At 53.1% G+C, this 17,147-nt stretch overlaps 1 protein-coding gene across 11 annotated transcripts in view; it reads right to left on the bottom strand.

Annotated features, from left to right (window-relative positions):
- COL23A1 (collagen type XXIII alpha 1 chain) overlaps nucleotides 1-17,147 on the bottom strand; it is a 375,676-nt gene that overhangs the window by 25,342 nt on the left and 333,187 nt on the right. For 8 of the 11 annotated variants that reach the window (XM_085013695.1, XM_085013696.1, XM_085013701.1 and 5 more), the window contains 3 exons: nucleotides 6,650-6,676; nucleotides 5,976-6,002; nucleotides 3,176-3,202 (listed from right to left, as the gene is read on the bottom strand). In XM_085013695.1, the coding sequence (XP_084869821.1) occupies nucleotides 3,176-3,202; nucleotides 5,976-6,002; nucleotides 6,650-6,676 (81 nt within the window). Of the gene's footprint in view, nucleotides 1-1,446; nucleotides 1,519-3,175; nucleotides 3,203-5,975; nucleotides 6,003-6,649; nucleotides 6,677-17,147 lie in introns of all 11 variants that reach the window. The other 3 variants (XM_085013697.1, XM_085013698.1, XM_085013705.1) reach the window with 2 other exon arrangements.

The raw sequence follows: 17,147 nt of genomic DNA, 5'->3' as shown, positions 1-17,147 counted from the left end.
ATTCTTGAAATACAAATTTACAGAGATGAAGCACAGGTTAGTGGTTGCCAGGGGTTAGGGATAGGGGTAGGGAGGGTGGTGGCTGTAGCTATAAATGGGTAGCAGGAGCAATAATTGCATGAATCTCAAGGGTGATAAAATTGCAGAGAACTAAGTTCACGCACAAATGAATAAAATGGGTGAAAATGGAATAAGGTTGGTGGATTATATCAACGTCAATTTCCTGGCTATGAGATTATACTATAGTGATGCAAGATGCCCCCACTGGGGGAAACTGCATGAAGGGTACATGGGCTATTATTTACTACAAATGCATGTGAATCCATAATTGTCTCAAAAAAAAAAAGAAAGAAAGAAAGAAAAAAAGATCGACAAAGGGTGTCTCTCATGCAGCACCAAGTCCCTGCCTTTCCGATGTGTTAGTACTGGGTCAGACCTCAGGCAGCCAGAGCCCTCACCTCATGACCACCCCTTGCAAGAAGGAGAGACCACAGTGCCACCGGTTCTTCCTGCTGCCTCGGCGATGCCCGCCCAGCACTGGCATGGGGCATAGTAATGGGGCACGCCTGGCTCCCAGTGCCAGCAGTACCAAGCTTCCTGTCATCAAGAAAGGAAGAAGCCTTTTGTGGATGGAGCCCTTGCTGTGTGCCCAGTGCTGATGGGTGAGGCCTTCCTGGAGGTTCTCTCACCCAACCCTGTGACCACCTGGCCAGGGCACTGCTATTATCCCATTTTACAGATGGAGTTTGGCCAGGGGTCAGAGAGGGTCATCCCTCATCCAGGGCTACAGAGCTAGGAAACGCAGCACCCACTCCGGCCACTGAGGCATCTGTCTCTTTTAGAGACTTTTTTTTTCATCCATGGAAAAAGAGTGGAGCTTTCATCCAAAAGAGTGGAGCTGTCTAGAGAGGGAGAACTTGCCTCTCTAGACAACTGCGCCTAAAACATGGCTCACTTATTTTCATGATTAAAAGATTAGCTGAAGCTCTCATTGTCCACCAGGCAGAGCTTCTGATCAGTCTGACTTGGCCTGGCTCCTGATCAAGAGGCTAGAACTCCAGGCAAAAGTGAAGACAACTGAGTTTGGTTAGGTCACTTAGCCAGAGCGGCCATGGTGGTGGGTGAATCCTGTCTCATTTCATACTGCAGTAGGTATCAATTGAAGGTACCCCACCCTCTGCTGCTCCTTTAATGGCTTAAGGGTTCAGGGTGGGAGCCACTGGCCTGGACTCTCCTTATCAAAGCAGAAAATGCATGTAGGCACTTGAGCAGGTCCTAAAGGGGGTTCTAGGTCTTCCCTGGAGTTATTCAGAAACCAGGCTGGCAGCCTCCTCCTCCCCCTCCCCTCGCTGGGATTGGATGGCTGAGGTCTCACCCTGGGAACGTGGGGTGGGTCAAGGGGAGCTCGCACACCAGCAGCCCAGGCACAGCACTCGGCCAGTCTACCTTGAGGACACGGCGACTGTACACGTGATGGTGTCTACTTATAAAGCCCGGGTTGAGCCTCGGGAAAACCATCTGGTCAGCAAACAGATGTGTTGTGAGAAAGGCAGGAGGGTGATTTAGACACCACCAGGCTATTTCCGGAGGCAAAGCCACTTAACCCATCCCGGAGAGAGGAAGCTTGGTCACTGGAAGTGGCAGACTCCATTCTCCAGGAACGGCTCCCATCCCATGGGCTTCTCTGCAGTGGGACCTGGCATTCCCCCAAGAGCTGGAGTCCATTTCTCCACCTGCTTTTTAAAGTTCTCTTTTTTTCTTTCTTTTTTCTTTTTAGGGCTGCACCTGCAGCATATAGAAGTTCCTGGACTAGGGGTTGAATGGGAGCCACAGCCACAGCAACATGGGATCCGAGCTGCATCTGTGACCCATGCTGCAGCCTGAGCAATGCCGGATCCTTAACTCGCTGAGCGAGGCCAGGGTTGGAACCTGCATCCTCATGGATACTAGCCGGGTTCTTAACCCACTGAGCCACAATGGGAGCTCCCATTTCTCTACCCTCTTGACTCAGTGGGGCCTGTGACTGGTGTGACCAGTAGAATGCAATGGACAGGATGCTGTGTTCCCCTTGGAGGTAGCTCTTTTTTTTTTTTGTCTTTTTAGGGCCGAACCTACAGCATATGGAAGTTTCTAGACTAGAGGGTCGAATTGGAGCTGTAGCTGCCAGCCTGCACCACAGCCACAGCAACACCGGATCTGAGCCACGTCTGCAACCTACACCACAGCCCATGGCAATGGATCTTAACCCACTGAGTGAGGCCAGGGATCGAACCTGCGTCCTCATGGAAACTAGTTGGGTTTGTTAACCACTGAGCCACTGTGGGAACTCCTGGAGGTAGCTCTTAATGGGCCTCATGTCTCTCGGGGTGCTGCTCTTGGGGCGCCCCTTTAGAGATGCCCACACCCAGCTGGAAGAAGCAGATCCAGAGATCCACACGTAGGTGTCCTCAGTTGAGCTCCCCAACAACAGCCGCATCAACTGCCAAGACCCACCCCACTGGGGGTCTCCACTGGGCTTAGTCTCCAGTGAGGAGACCCCTGGGTCAGCACCAGGCACTTCTGGGTCCCTGGGCCTGGGGGGCGTGGAGGGATAGAGGTGGGCTGGGCAGAGACCTTGATCTACTGTTCCCGCCCAGGGTGCTGTGTGCCCACTTTCATGACTGCCATAGATCACGCCTCAGCAGCTTGGCGTGAGGGCTGCTTCCTCTCCTTTATAGTTGGAGAAACTGAGTCTCACAGGGGAAAGTGACACACTCCAGCTCACCCGCTGAGTGAGTGGCAGAGCTGAACTCTGGGCTCAGGGTGACTGATTCCTTCCACAGCCTTCCTGCTTTCCTGGGTGCCAGCTGCCCTCAGGAAGGTCACTCTCCAGTCCAGGCCCAGTGCCAGCCCCACTGCCTGCCCATCCGCAGGGATAAGGGTGAGCCAGATGTCTGCTGAGATTCCCCATCTGTGCAGGGAATGGCAGCCTTGGCCAAATCGAGCCGCCTGGGGCTTCCACCCAGGGGCTGTTTCAGTGAAAACAGGCAGCAAGAGAGACCACAGGCAGGGAGGAGAGAGGGCTTACTCACCTTTCCGTGACAAGCATAGGGACCCAGAGGGAAGGCTAGATATGCCTTACCATGATATAAAACACACCATGTGGGGTGGGGGGAGGGTCTTTCTCAGTTCTTACCCGGGGGCCGAAGTCTCCTGGTGCACCCTAGGAACAAAAAAACAGAGCCACATGTCACCACTACTTTATTTATTTTTTGCTTTTTAAGGCTGCACCCATGGCATATGGAGGTTCCCAGGTTAGGGGCTGAATCAGAGCTACAGCTGCTGGCCTATGCCACAGCCACAGCAATGCAGGATCCAAGCCATGTCTGAGACCTACATCACAGTTCATGGCAACTCCGGATCCTCAATCCACTGGAGCAAGGCCAGGGATAAAACCTGAGTCCTCATGGATGCTAGTCAGATTTGTTAACTGCTGAGCCACGACGGGAACTCCTACTTTTTTTTTTTTTTTTTTAAATTTTATGGCCATAGCCACAGCATATAGAAGTTCCTGGGCCATGGGTGAAACTCAGGCCACAGCAATGACCTGAGCCACTACAGTGATGGCACTGGATCCTTAACCCGCTGAGCCACATGGGAACTATACCACCAGGGACTGAATCTGAGCCACAGCTGTGATCTATGCCGTAGCTATGACATCAGATCCTTTAATCCACTGCGTGGGGGGGCTAGGGGTAGAACCCACATCTCCTCAGTGACCTGAGCTGCTGCAGTCCGATTCTTAACCTGCTGCGCCACCTGGGAAAAACATCACCACTGCTTTTACTGCTTCTTCACATGACTCTGTTCCGTGCTTCACATACATGGTCTCATGTCACTAACAAAAAAAAAAAAAAAGGAGTTCCCGTCGTGGCGCAGTGGTTAATGAATCCGACTAGGAACCATGAGGTTGCGGGTTCGGTCCCTGCCCTTGCTCAGTGGGTTAACGATCTGGCGTTGCCGTGAGCTGTGGTGTAGGTTGCAGACGTGGCTCGGATCCAGCGTTGCTGTGGCTCTGGTGTAGGCCGGTGGCTACAGCTCCGATTAGACCCCTAGCCTGGGAACCTCCATATGCCACAGGAGCGGCCCAAGAAATAGCAGAAAAAAAAAAAAAAGACAAAAAACAAAAACAAACAAACAAAACCCCCCCCCCCCAAAACAAAAGGAGTTCCTGTTGTGGCACAGCAGAAACGAATCCGACTAGGAGCCATGAGGTTGTGGGTTCGATCCCTGGCCTCGCTCAGTGGGTTAAGGATCTGGCGTTGCCATGAACTGTGGTGTAGGTCACAGACTGGCTTGGATCTAGCGTTGCTGTGGCTGTGGTGTAGGCTGGTGGCTACAGCTCCGATTATACCCCTCACCTGGGAACCTCCACATGCCACCAGTGCGGCCCTAAAAAAACACAAAAAGACAAAAAAAAAAAAAAAAAAAACCCAAAACAAAAAACATACTCTATGTTATCTCCATTTTCAATGAGGAAACTGAGGCTCAGAGAGACTAAATGACTTGCACAAGGTCACACAGCTGGCAGATCCAGGGCTTGCAGCCAGGTGCTCTGTTATCTATTGCCAGCCCTCAGACACAGCAGAGCCGATCCCTGAACCTCGGAATCATTAGGGATGATGACTGATTCACTGTTCCAAGCCACCAAGTTATAAGGCAGTATATTATGTAGCAGCAGATACCAAGACCTCAATTTCTCTCAGGTTTCAAAGCCCCTGCCTTAAGCATTTCCGCAACTTGGTGGCATCAGCCAGAATCAGCGGGAAGGCAATCACTGCACCTGCCAATTGCATGAGTGCCTTCTCATCCATGGACATGCTCAGACCATTACCACGTGCAGTCTTCCCCATTTGAGTCTGGTTTTCATTTACAGATGGAGAACCTGAGGCCCAGAGCTAGGCAACTTGCCAAAGGCCACACAGATGGGGGTGGGGCCAGAAAGCAAACTCGAGGCCTGTGCCCTGCTCAGCCCTGATGGTGGACTGGAACCCTGGCTGCCCTGATCTGCCTGGGGGCCATGGGGTGGTGCAGTACAGCCCTGCCTTAGAAGCACCCAGTGCCTGTTGGTGCCACTATACCCAGGTCTGCTCTGGTCCCTCTCTCCCCTCTCTCCTGCTCCTCTCCAAGGCACTTGGGGTTCTCAGCTGTCCAGGGATCTGGCTGTGACACTGAGTGCCAAACACCAGGGAAGCCCTTGTCACAAAGGCCTGCAAAGATCCCAGGGCCAGCTCTCTGCCATCTGTTTTCCTCCGGGGGAGGGCTTCTCACAAAGGTCATCGACAGCCATTGTCCAGTCCCGTGGGCTCTCCTGGCACCTCCTCTTTTCAGGATTGATTATTTTGGAACCCCATCATTCTGAGTAAACTGTACTTTGAGTTTTTTTACATTCCAGTGCCAGAAGAACTGAGATTCAACCCTCCACACTCTTTCTTTCTTTCCTCCCTCCCTTCCTCCTTCCTTCCTTCCTTCGTGTCTGTCTGTCTGTCCTTTTGGGGCCACGCTCGGCATATGGAGGTTCCCAGGCTAGGGGTTGAATTGGAGCTATAGCTGCAGGCCTACACACAGCCACAGCAATGCGGGATCCGAGCTTCATCTGCAACCTACACCACAGGCTCATGGCAACACTGGATCCTTAACCCAGTGGGTGAGGCCAGGGATCGAACCCACGTCCTCCTGGATGCTAGTTGGGTTTGTTTACCGCTGAGCCATGACGGTAACTCCCAACCCTCCACATACTTTAAATTGTCAAATGTAAAGCCTTGTAACCATTTTAGGAGGCAGGCACCCCTAGCTCCCCTTTACAGATGAGAAAACTGAGGCTCCAGGCGCGGATGTATGTGCTCAAGGTCACACTCTGGAACTGGGGTTCGAAGGCACGTTTCTGGTCTCCTTTCTCAGCCTCCCGCATCTGCATAGGTTCTGGCATCGCTTACCTTTTCCCCTTTGGGACCTGGAAGTCCCTGGAGAAAGAAGGCAGAGAAAAGACAGGAGTGAGCAAGGAGAACTAGACTGGCCCCCTTCCAGCTTCCCTGAGGCTTTGAGGGTAGAAGGGCCCGTGAGGCTGGGCAGAGCTGTGGGCGGCCGAATGAAAAGACACATGTGCGGGTCAGCCTTTACACGGGCTGCCTGTGCCGGCCCCAGGGAAGCTCTGTACCTCAGCCCTCACGGGGGGGAGAGGGGGGACCGGGGCAGTCATGGGCATCCTCCCTGGACAGGGCCGCGTGAACTGGCCACACCCCCTAGAGAACAGAGCCCTCCCGGCCCTGGAGGGCGCAGGTACCGGTGAGGAGGGTGTGTGAGTGTGGAGGTGGCTTCCTGCAGGCCACAGTGGCTGCCATCACGCTCTGGCTGCAGGCAAATATGTCTCTTTCAGACTTGCCAAGGTACCAGGGTCAGGCCCCAAGGCACTGAATGTGGGGCTCAGAGGCCTGGGGTGGGTCAGCTCCGAGTTCACACCTTTGGTCAGGGACTGACCTGATTACTGGCCTCTATCCCCAGTCATCCATGTTCCCTTCAGCTAGTAATGGACTCGCTCATTCATTCATTCATTCAACTCCAGGGGCAGCCCCATCCCAGGACCACCTACAACAGCCCTGGTATCACTTACAGGCTTGCCATCCAGACCCAGTGGCCCCTGGAAAAAGAGAGAGCAGAGGTCACACATGGGAAAGGCATTTCTTCTGTGTTTTGCAACCCAGAGGCACTCCTGAGTGACAAGGGACCAAAGCCAGCCCTGAGCCCACGGTCTGGGTACATTTCACCTGGGCTCACACTGGGAGCATCTCTGTGTTGTTTGCTGCCAGAATCCCCTCCTCTGATAACAGAGCTCATTTCTTCTCCAAAGCCACCCCTATCCACCCCATGGGGTTTGGGCACATGGCCACATTCCCTCGGCCTGGGTGGGTGGTCCAGGAATGAGTGGCATGCCTGGGGCTTTGAATGAATGGCGGAGCTTTAGAAAAAAGAGGGTTCTTTTCTCCTGATGGGGCTAATCCTGGGGCACCACGTGGCTTGAGGAAGAGCCAACAGAGAGGAAGGCAGAACCAGAGACAGAGAGAAAGGCAGGCAAGCAAACTGAAGGTGAAATTCCCCCTACACACTTCTGTTTGTCAGTGAATATACTTTTTTCTTTAAGACAGTTTGCGTTGCGTTTCTATCACCTGTAATTTGTTAGGGACCAAATGCGTCCCCTTCAAATTCATATGCTGAAATCTACCCCCCACTGTGATGGCATGTGGAGGTGGTGCCTTTGGGAGGTTGATTAGGTCATGAGGGTGGGGCCCTCAAGAATGAAATTAGTGCCCTTACAAAAGGGACCCCAGGGAGCTCTCCAGCCCTCTCTCCATCATGTGAGGACACAGTGAGAAGGCGGCCAACTGCAGCCTGGGAAAGGGCCCTCACCAGAACCCAATCTCCAGAAGTGTGTGACGGAGAGATTTCTGTGGTTTATAGGCCACACAGTCTATGATCGTTTCTTAGAGAAGCCTGAATGGACTAAGATATAACTAGAAGAGTCTCGAAAGCTCTTTCAGCTCCCTGCACTGCTATGGCCTTTGCAGGCAAAATTCAAGGCTGACCGAAGCCAAATAACAAGAGGCTGGGTTTAGAGAGCTGTGGCCTCTCAGGGGTCCCAGAGGCTCCGTGCTGTCTGCAGCCAGCCAGTGACCCCTGCACAGGACCCCTCACTAGGTCCTCTCCAACCTGTCCACCCACCTAACAAAGCCTCACTGAGCTCCACCTCCCTGTGGGGGTGCGGAGATATCCAAAGAGGGGGTGCCGTGGGCTGGGTCCACCTGGTCTCTGCTCCCCACCACTGCCCCCATCCCCAAGTACACGTCATGCTAGACCCCAGCAAGTGTTCTCAGCAGCTCCACTTTCCTGAGCCATTGCACACTCTGCCCACCTGCCTGGCACACCCTTTTTGCCTTTGGATATTGTCTTCAGCTCAGTTACCTCCTCTTCCACGAAGCCCTCCAGGCTTCTCCATTTTCCAAAATCAGACTACCTGTCTTTGCGCTCAGCACATTTGGATGGTATGGGTCATGTATGGGCTCCACAAGTCTTCCAGTAGATCCAGGAAAAGCGACCGATCCCTGTGCCTCCCGTGCTCAGATGAGGCCTGGCGTGGAGCATGTGTTGGTAGATGAGTGTGGGGTCAAACCAAGGAGGGGCCGCAAGGAAGCGGACTGTGTGTGTAAATGTGTATCATACAACGTGGAAGTCACAGGGAGGGACAGACAAGGGGTTCTGCAGGGAGAGAGTGTGTCCAGCTCTGGAAGGGGCTGGAAAAGATTAGGGAGTGCTACCTTGAAAAAGTAACCTCTGGGGATTTGGATACACGTGTGTGTGGGGGTGGGGTGGAGGGTGGGGGAGGACACTGTGGGAAGAGAGAACAGCCCAGCAAAGGCAGGAGGAGGGAACAGGCAGAGGGCCTGTGAGCAGAGAGGCAGCTCAGCCTCAGCATCAAGCCCACCTCCTCCCTGCGGTTCCACCACTCTGGCTGCTCTCTCTGCCCAGTGACGAGGTTGCTTGCGGCCAGGGCCAGCCTCTGGTCTCTCCCAGCTCTCTGACATCTTACCCATCTTCATGCCTTTGCCTGGGCTGTTCCCTCTGCCTGGTATGCCCTTCCCTGCCACCTCCAGCCAATGAGAGTGACTCATCCTCGGAGGCACTCTCCAGCTCGGGGAAGCCTTTCCTGGCCCCGGCTGAGATGGTCTCTTCGCCTGTAGGTCTAGACACAGCCTGACAGTTGCTGAGCTTGCCCTCTAGGTCCATCTGCCGGTTCCCCAGATGCCGTGACAGCAGCTGCTCTTTTGTGCTTTCACTCGGGGGCTTTGCTCCAGGCTGGAAACCAGGGTGATTCTAAAAAATGGTCTCCTAAGGGCTTCTGGCCATGCACTTCCCAGTTGGCCAAGGGCCTGGATGTCAGGGTGATGGCCTGGGGACAGCTGTGGTCCCAGGAGAGTTGGAGTGGGGCTATTCCAGGGTTGGAGGTCCAGGCCTTGGGGGCTCCTGGTCAGGCAAAGCTCTGGTCGCCATCACCGGCAGCTCACCGGGAGCTGCCCCAGCTGGTCTGTCTCCTGGGCCAGCTCCTGGCTGCCCTGACCCTTGGCTCTATATGACCAAGGGCCCTTCCCTTCAGTAGTCTGCTAAATGTGGGCCCTGGCCCCTGGGCATCTCTACGGTAGACCCCTCGCCTGGGTCTGGCCTTCTCAGTTGCCACAATACTCTGGGGGCTGTTGGTGGCCCCCACACTCTGCCTGAATCACAACTGGAGCCCTGTGTAAGGCAGGTGTTGTCATCTCTGCCTTATAGAGGAAGAAACTAAGCCCCAGTGAGGGGAAGGCCACGCAGCCAGGAGAGGTAGGGGCTGGGGCCCAGATGGCAGGTGCTTCAGTTCTGTGTCTTCACTGCCCTCAAGCCCAGGCAGTGGTCTCTCCTGGTCTCTGGCCACTTCTTCTGCTCCCATCTGCCCTTGCACGCCTCTGTTCAGACCTTCCCTGCTCTGTCCCATCACCTGCTGGACCTCCCCTGCCCACAGGCCCCCAGTCACCTTGTCCAACATGGCTGCCACTGCAGACTGTGCCCAGGCCCTACAGGTGCCCGTGCATCCTGCTTACCTGAGCCCAAACAGTACCAACTTTGCCCCTCTCCAATCTGCATGGGTTAAGAAAGCCATAATGCAGATTAAAAGGAGACTAAGCTACAGCTAAGAACTAAACACCGTTCTTTCTTTTTCAAGAAGAAACAAGTGGGGGTGAGGATGGGGTGCAGAAGGAACCCCTGTGTTTTGTTGATGGGAATGTGAATTGTGTAGCCACTATGCAAAACAGTATGGAGGTCCTTCAACCAAAACGAGAACTACCTTACGACCCAGCAATTCTACTGTCTGGTATTTATCCAAAGAAAATGAAAACAAAAATTGGAAAAGATATCTATACTCCCATGTTCACTGAAGAATTAGTTAAAACAGTCAAGACAGAGAAACAACCTTAGTGTCCATCAATGGATGAATGGATAATGAAGATGTCACAGATGCAAACACAGACACACACAGACACACACACACACACTCTCTCTCAACAGAGTATTATTCAGCCATAAAAAAGAATGAAATCTTGCCACTTGGAACAACATTGATGGACCCTGAGGTGATTATGCTAAGTAAAGAGGTCAGATAAAGACAAATACCGTAGGATCTCATTTCCATGTGGCATCCACAACAGTACTGATCTCATAGATACAGAAAACAGAGCAGAGGTTGCCAGAGGTGGGGAGGTAGGGGTGGATGTGGGTGAAATGGATGAAGGGAGCAAAAGGTGCAAACTTCCAGTTATAAGATAAATAAGTCCTATATGATCAGCAATCTAATTCCTAGGCATATATCTAGATAAAACTACACTTCAAAAAGATACATTTACCCACATATTCATAGTATCACTATTCACAAATAGCCAAGACATGGAAACAACCTACATGTTCATTGACAGATGAATGGATTAAGAAGATGGGGTACATACATACAATGGAATATTAATCAACCATAAAAAGAATGAAATAATGCCATTTGCAGCAACTAGAGATTCTCATACTAAGTGAAGAAAGAAACAAAGAGAAAGGCAAATACCATATGATATCACTTATATATGGAATCTAAAATATGGCATGGAGTTCCCGTCATGGCTCAGTGATAATGAACCTGACCAGTGTCCATGAGGATGCAGGTTTGATCCCTGTCCCTACTCAGTGGGTTAAGGACCTGGCATTGCTGTGAGCTGCAGTGTAGGTCACAGATGCAGCTAGGATCTGGCATTGCTGTGGCTGTGGCATAGGGTGGCAGCTGCAGCTTTGATTCGATCATAGCCTGGAAACTTCCATATCCTGCAGGTGCAGTCCTAAAAAGCCTATATACACACACACACACACACAGATATGTAGTGTGTGTGATGTAGTGTGTGTGTGTGTGTGTGTGTGTGTGTATGGCACAAATATGTACGTATGTATCTATCTATGGCACAAATGAACCTATCTGCAACATAGGAAACAGATGAATCTATCTATCTCACAGACATAGAGAAGAGACTTGTGGTTGCCAAGGGAGAGGAGGGAGGGACTGGGATGGAGTGGGAGTTTGGGATTGATAAATACAGACTAGTACATTTAGAATGGATAAGCAATGAGGTCCTGCTGTACAGCACAGGGAACTATATCCAATCTCTTGAGATAGAACATGATGGAAGATAATATAAGAAAGGGAGTGTATATATATATATATGTATGACTGGGTTACTTTGCTGTATAGCAGAAATTGGCACAACATTGTAAACCAACTACGCTTTAATATAATAAAAAATTCAAATGAAAAAAGGATAAATAAGTCCTAGGGCTCTAATGTAAGCATGGTGACTACAGTTAACAATACTGTACTGCATATTTGAAAGTGACTCAGAGAGCTTTTGTTTTTGTTTTTTTTTCTTTTTAAGACACTTTGCTGCATATGGAGTCCCCAGGCCAGGGATTAGATCTGAGCCACAGCTGTGACTTACACTGCAGCTGTGACAATGTTGAATCCTTTAACCCACTGTGCCAGGCTGGGGATCGAACTTACATCCAGGTGTTCAGAGATGCCACTGATCCCATTGTACCACAGCAGAAACAAGAGAGGAGTTTTTAGAAGGCTTCGTTACAAGGAAAAAAAAAAAAAAGACTAAGGTGCAGCATAGAATTAAACACAACTCTGTTCTTCATATGCCAGGAGGGAGGATACAGCGGGCAGCAGCTGGGGACATGATCTGGCCTTGGAAATGGACTGCATGATGAGTTCAAGGCACCCCTAATAAAGGCCAGGACCCAAAGCAGGACTCTTTTTTTTTTTTTTTCTTTTCTAGGGCCATTTCTCATGGCATATGGAGGTTCCCAGGCTAGGGGTCTAATCGGAGCTGTAGCCACCGGCCTACTCCAGAGCCACAGCAACGTGGGATCTGAGCAGCATCTGCGACCTACACCATAGGCCATGGCAACGCCGGATCCTTAACCCACTGAGCAAGGCCAGGGACCGAACTTGCAGCCTCATGGTTCTTAGTCGGATTCGTTAACCACTGAGCCACGATGAGAACTCCAAGCAGGGCTCACTTTGGACTTGACTCCACATCCTTCATGGCATCTGCCCCAGCCACAGCCCTCCCTGGGAGGTAGGTGCCATGCCCCCTCCTATGGATGAAGAAGCCGAGCCAGTGGATTATCCAGGGGCTGAAATGGGCGCTACTCTCCATTCAGTGCTCCGTCTCCTGCAGCACAGGGGAATGGGGGGTGACAGACAGCGTCCAGGGAAGAAAGCTCACAGGCTTTGCCTTCCTTTCTGGATTCCTGGTGCACTTGTTTTCTGCCCTGAGCAGACCTTCCCCAGGGAAAGGCTCTCTGGACACCCTTTGACTTTGACCCTCTGCCGGGCCCAGTTCCAGGTGATGTGAAGCGGAAATGTCAGCTGTAGAAGGGAGCCCGGGGATGTTCCCTTGCCTTCGACCCCAGGGTGGGGAACTCAGTGCCACCAGCTGTCTCTGAAAGCGTTCTGATGGCCAGATCTCAGCGGCCCCTTGCCGAGAGTGGCTGCCAACTCTGAGATTGCCCTTTGTGGGTCATGGACGCTGCAGCAATCTTGGAAATGTCCACGGCGGGGCTAAAGTAAAGTCATTTCTAATTCCCTGGGGACCCGAGGTTGGAGCTGTGTGTGATGGGATCTGAGGCCAAGAAGATTCTCTTGGCAAACACAGAAAGCCCATGTGCAAATATTTAGAGAGCAGAGGCTGGGAGTACCCGTCGTGGCGCAGTGGTTAACGAATCTGACTAGGAACCATGAGGTTGAGGGTTCGATTCCTGGCCTTGTTGCTCAGTGGGTTAAGGATCTGGCATTGCTGTGAGCTGTGGTGTAGGTTGCAGACATGGCTCGGATCCCGTGTTGCTGTGGCTCTGGCGTAGGCCGGTGGCAACAGCTCCGATTAGACCCCTAGCCTGGAAATATCCATATGCCACAGAAGCGGCCCTAGAAAAGGCAAAAAGACAAAAAAAAAAAAAAAAAAAAAAAAAAAAAAAGAGAGAGAGAGAGAGAGAGTAGAGGGTGCTGGCCTGGTCTTGAGGATGGAACTGACTCATAGCCGTGGCTTTGGTCTGTGGAGGTGGCTCTGGGCTCAGCTCTGATGATACCTAGGCGAGAAGGCTGTGCCCAGACCCTTGATTTCTCCATCTGGGGAAACAGTTGGCCTGTGGAGAGGCTGCTGGGTGACCAGTGGTCACTGGGAGTCACTGAGGAGGGGACTGACAGAGGGGTGGGGTAGAGGGGGAAAACAGCCTGGCTTTGGAGTCAGATGACCTGCCCAGCTTGGGGGGCATGATACTGGCCCCTCTTATCCTGGAGGAGGCTGGGCCCTGGGCTGTGAACCTTACAAGATGGGTCCTGCCTGCAGTTTCCCTGCATATAGCCTTTCCCAAACTGGTGTCCATGGAACACCATCCTGCAGGGGGTTAACAGGCTTGCCTGGGAAAGGGAATTCCACAGTCATGTAAGTTTGAGAAAAGCTGGGCTACACCCTGTGAAATAGGCTTCTTTCCTGCGAGATTTGCCTGAGCCATCTTTCTGCTCATGGTTCTCCAGGAGGGCAATATTTCCAGCCTTGCTGGTCTCAGGCCCCCTCATCACAGGGTCCCGTTGAATCTTGGCAAAGCAAATACGGCAGCAGGCTGTGTGGACCATCTATAAACCAGGCGTCTTCCTGGGCTGGAGGGAGACCCAAGTCTGGCTCTGGGTCCTTAGGGAGCAGGAGAAACAGCCTGGGGAAGGGTCAGGGGCTGGGTGGATGGGAGACAAGGACAAACATGGGGTGGGTCCAGCACCAGGCTGGACCAAGGCAGGACAAGGTCAAGGCTGAGTTTCCCAGCTGATGACAAGCTGGTTTTGAGCAGGATGGGGCTGCTCTAGGAAGCCGGGCCATCTGGAAGAGCAGAGCCCCAGATGGGGTGGAGCCTTGGCCTCAGTGCCAGGGGGGTCTTAGCCCATCAAGGCAGCCCTCATCTTCCCCAACCATCTCCGCTGCTCCAGCTGCTTCTCTCCCTGCATCTCCCACCGGAGGGGGGCAGGAAAGAACAACACCAGGCAGCCCTGGCAGTGAAGGCGGGGCTCAGGCTTTGCCTGGATTCCCCTCTCTGAGCCTCAGCTTTCAAGGAACGGGTGATCCCAAGGGTCAGACGCCACAGTACTGTGCCCGGAGGCTCTCGGTTCCTGCCGGCCCCCTTCCCTGCCTGATCAAAGCCGTGGAATTCACCAGAGGGTTTTCAACGCCTTCTGCCCTCCACGAAGCCTCACAGCTGTTTACAAGCCTGGGTTCTGCTCTAAATCACTCCTCCCTGGTGCAGATCAGCTGAGCTCCAGGATGCTTCTGGACGTGTGGAAGCCAGCAAGGCCCTGGGCTTCACGTGAATCACTGGCCAGGAGGACAGAGCCCCTGTGCTGGCCCCTGGCCTTGCTCAGGGACCTGCACAGCCCAGAGGCTCAGTCTCCTCATCTGTAAAGTGGAGGTCGTGCCCTTCTCCCAAATGACAAGTTCATCATGGGTTCATGGGTCCCAGATCAGCCTCCTTCCTCTCTTCTCCTAGAGCTACTCCAAGATGTGAGGCTTTACGGGCAAGTGGATACTGGGTGGAGTCCACACTGGCCCTGGGGTGGCAGCACTGGGAGGGGACCTTTGTGTGGCCTTTCGAGTGGGTGGTGGGACACTGGGCTGTGCCACTGTTCACGTCTCTTACCTTCATGGGGTTGCTCCCTCCCTCTCTGGTTGGTATCTCCTAAGCAGTGGAGTATGCCGACTCCACCGCTGCCGCTTCTCAATGTCCAGCAGGGGACAAGCCTCGGAGGGATCTTAAAGTGAAGAAGCTGCGTGGACCGTTTTCTCTACCGGGTCTGCTCCTCCCTGTTAACTGGGACTCAGGCATCCCAGCTGGCGGGAGTATCCAGGGAACCGAACTAAGTCATATCCTGGCCATGTTTCCATGGAGACAGGAGTAAATGCTCAGACTGGCCGGGGCTGGGGGACTGTCCCGCTTTCTGGTTGTAATTAACGCTGATGGCTCCTGTCGGGGAATGGAGCCCTCAAAATGCACCAGGACGGGGCCCCTGGATGAGGGGGCTTACCAGGATTATCAGTCCAGGGCCCAGTAATTATGGCCCAGATGTTGACAATTCATCAAATTACAAGGCTTTTGGGGCCCCCGGGGCCCAGCCTGGGACGTGCACATTCCTGCGTGAAGGCTCCCTCATTAGGGCTGTCCACTCAGCAAGGGGGTCGGTGGGCAGCCCCTTCGGTCAGGTCGGCACCACGTGGTTCTGATTTCTCAGGCCAGGCTATTCACACACACACGGGTCACAGTGAGACTGGCCACGCTTAGCAATTTCCCAGACTCGAATGCCACCCTCGGGTAAGGGATGAAGGAGCCCAGCTTCTTATGTCCAGCCTGGCTGCAGATCGGGCCTGAGGAGTTCACACAGTTCCTCCTGGGGGACCCCGTCCCCCAGGCTCTGCAGTCACCTATCGCACCCAACTCATAGCAAGCCGTGGAGGGTTTAGCTGGGTCAGAGCATCAGCAGGGAAGGGCAGGGCCAGGGCAGGGCTAGCCTGGAGCCAGGGTTGGTTTGGTCCATGCAGTTCAAAAAACAACAGCAAATTGACAGACTAATGTAAATCAACTATAACAGAAAAAATGAAAACGTTAAGAAAAACACAAAAACACAGCAGCAACGACCACCAACACATTCAGTTGGCACACTTAACAGCTATGACGTTTGACGTAAACATGTGGCGTAGGGATTTTCTTGAAAAGTTGAAGATCTTGCACACCTGAGTTCACACACCTGGCGATACCTGCTAGGTCAAGTGCTCCTTTAGCTGGGCCGTGCCCCAGGGCCACAGGCCCCACTCTACCCTACAGCCTCACGCCTGGGCCGCCGGCCCGCCGAGGGGACCTGCCAGCTCTGCAGGGGCATCAGGGTTGATAACCCTTGGTGCAGAAAGTCTCCAGGTCCCTTTCAGCTCTATGATTCTGGGAGGCCAGAAAGCCAGCTGGCTTCCATTTTGGGGAGAAAGCACGCTTGGTGAATATCCTGTGTGCGCTGGAAGCAATTATGTGTATGTCCAGCCATTACACATCATGGCTAGAAGAGGTAGTGCTATGCCTTTGAACCAATCCCCAAATACCTGCTTAAATGACACATTTGCCTGTTACACGATTACCCTGTCAGGTATCAGGAAAACTTGTTCCTGGGTGGGGAGAAGGGGAGTAACAGGCCTGACTCCCATAGGGTGTGAGAGGTTGGAAAGAGCTGGGTCAGTGAGTTGGGCTTGTCTGCCCAGAGCTGCCTGGTGTCTCCAGCTCAGGCACATGGGGCTGGTCTAATGGAAGCCATGGGAACAGCAGACAGGCTGGGTCACCCATTTCGGTGGCAGCCTCCGCGAGGGTGAGGATCTAGCAGGATGGACCTGAAGGGTGATGGTCCCGGTGTGGCTGGAATGCCATGATGGAGGCAGTCAAAAGGGAGGTGGCCAACCTGGGACAGGGTGACTTGGACAGTGGGACTGAGACATAGCATTACTGGGACACCAGGGACACCAGGGACAGAGTGACTGAAATCCCTGGTGCCCCGGGCCACACTCCTGATCTTCCCTCTTGTCCTCAGCCTTAGTCTCTGGGGCCACATCCCAGCTTCCTCCTTCTCACTCATGTTTGAATTTCCAGCCCCCCTGCCACCCTGGGCTTTGGGATGGCCCCTCTGTGGTTTTCATGGTTTCCTGGTAATGGATTGGTTGGAATCCTTAAGGATCCAAAGCCTACCTCTAAAGTTTGTATTTCCAGCCTTTCATGAAATGGTGGAAGCTGTGGTTGTGGCTGACCTGCTTGGGCTGAGCTGCGGTGCCCCCTTAGATGGGGCGTGTGCCGCCCCTGCCCTGAGTGCAGCCCCAGCCCAGTTGTTCCCCACACTCTACCACACCCAGCCAGTGCCCCCATCTCCTCACCTGGCTTGTGAGGCATCAGTGAGCTTGGGAGCCTGCAATTCTAGCTCT

Source organism: Sus scrofa, chromosome 2 (genome assembly GCF_054392235.1).
Source record: "Sus scrofa isolate SSC_HxYL_T2T_F1_AM1 chromosome 2, Sscrofa_HxYL_maternal_Yorkshire_Landrace_v2.0, whole genome shotgun sequence".
Classification (NCBI taxonomy): domain Eukaryota; kingdom Metazoa; phylum Chordata; class Mammalia; order Artiodactyla; family Suidae; genus Sus; species Sus scrofa.
Note: the sequence above shows the minus strand (reverse complement) of the source record. Positions and strands in the feature narration are given on the sequence as shown.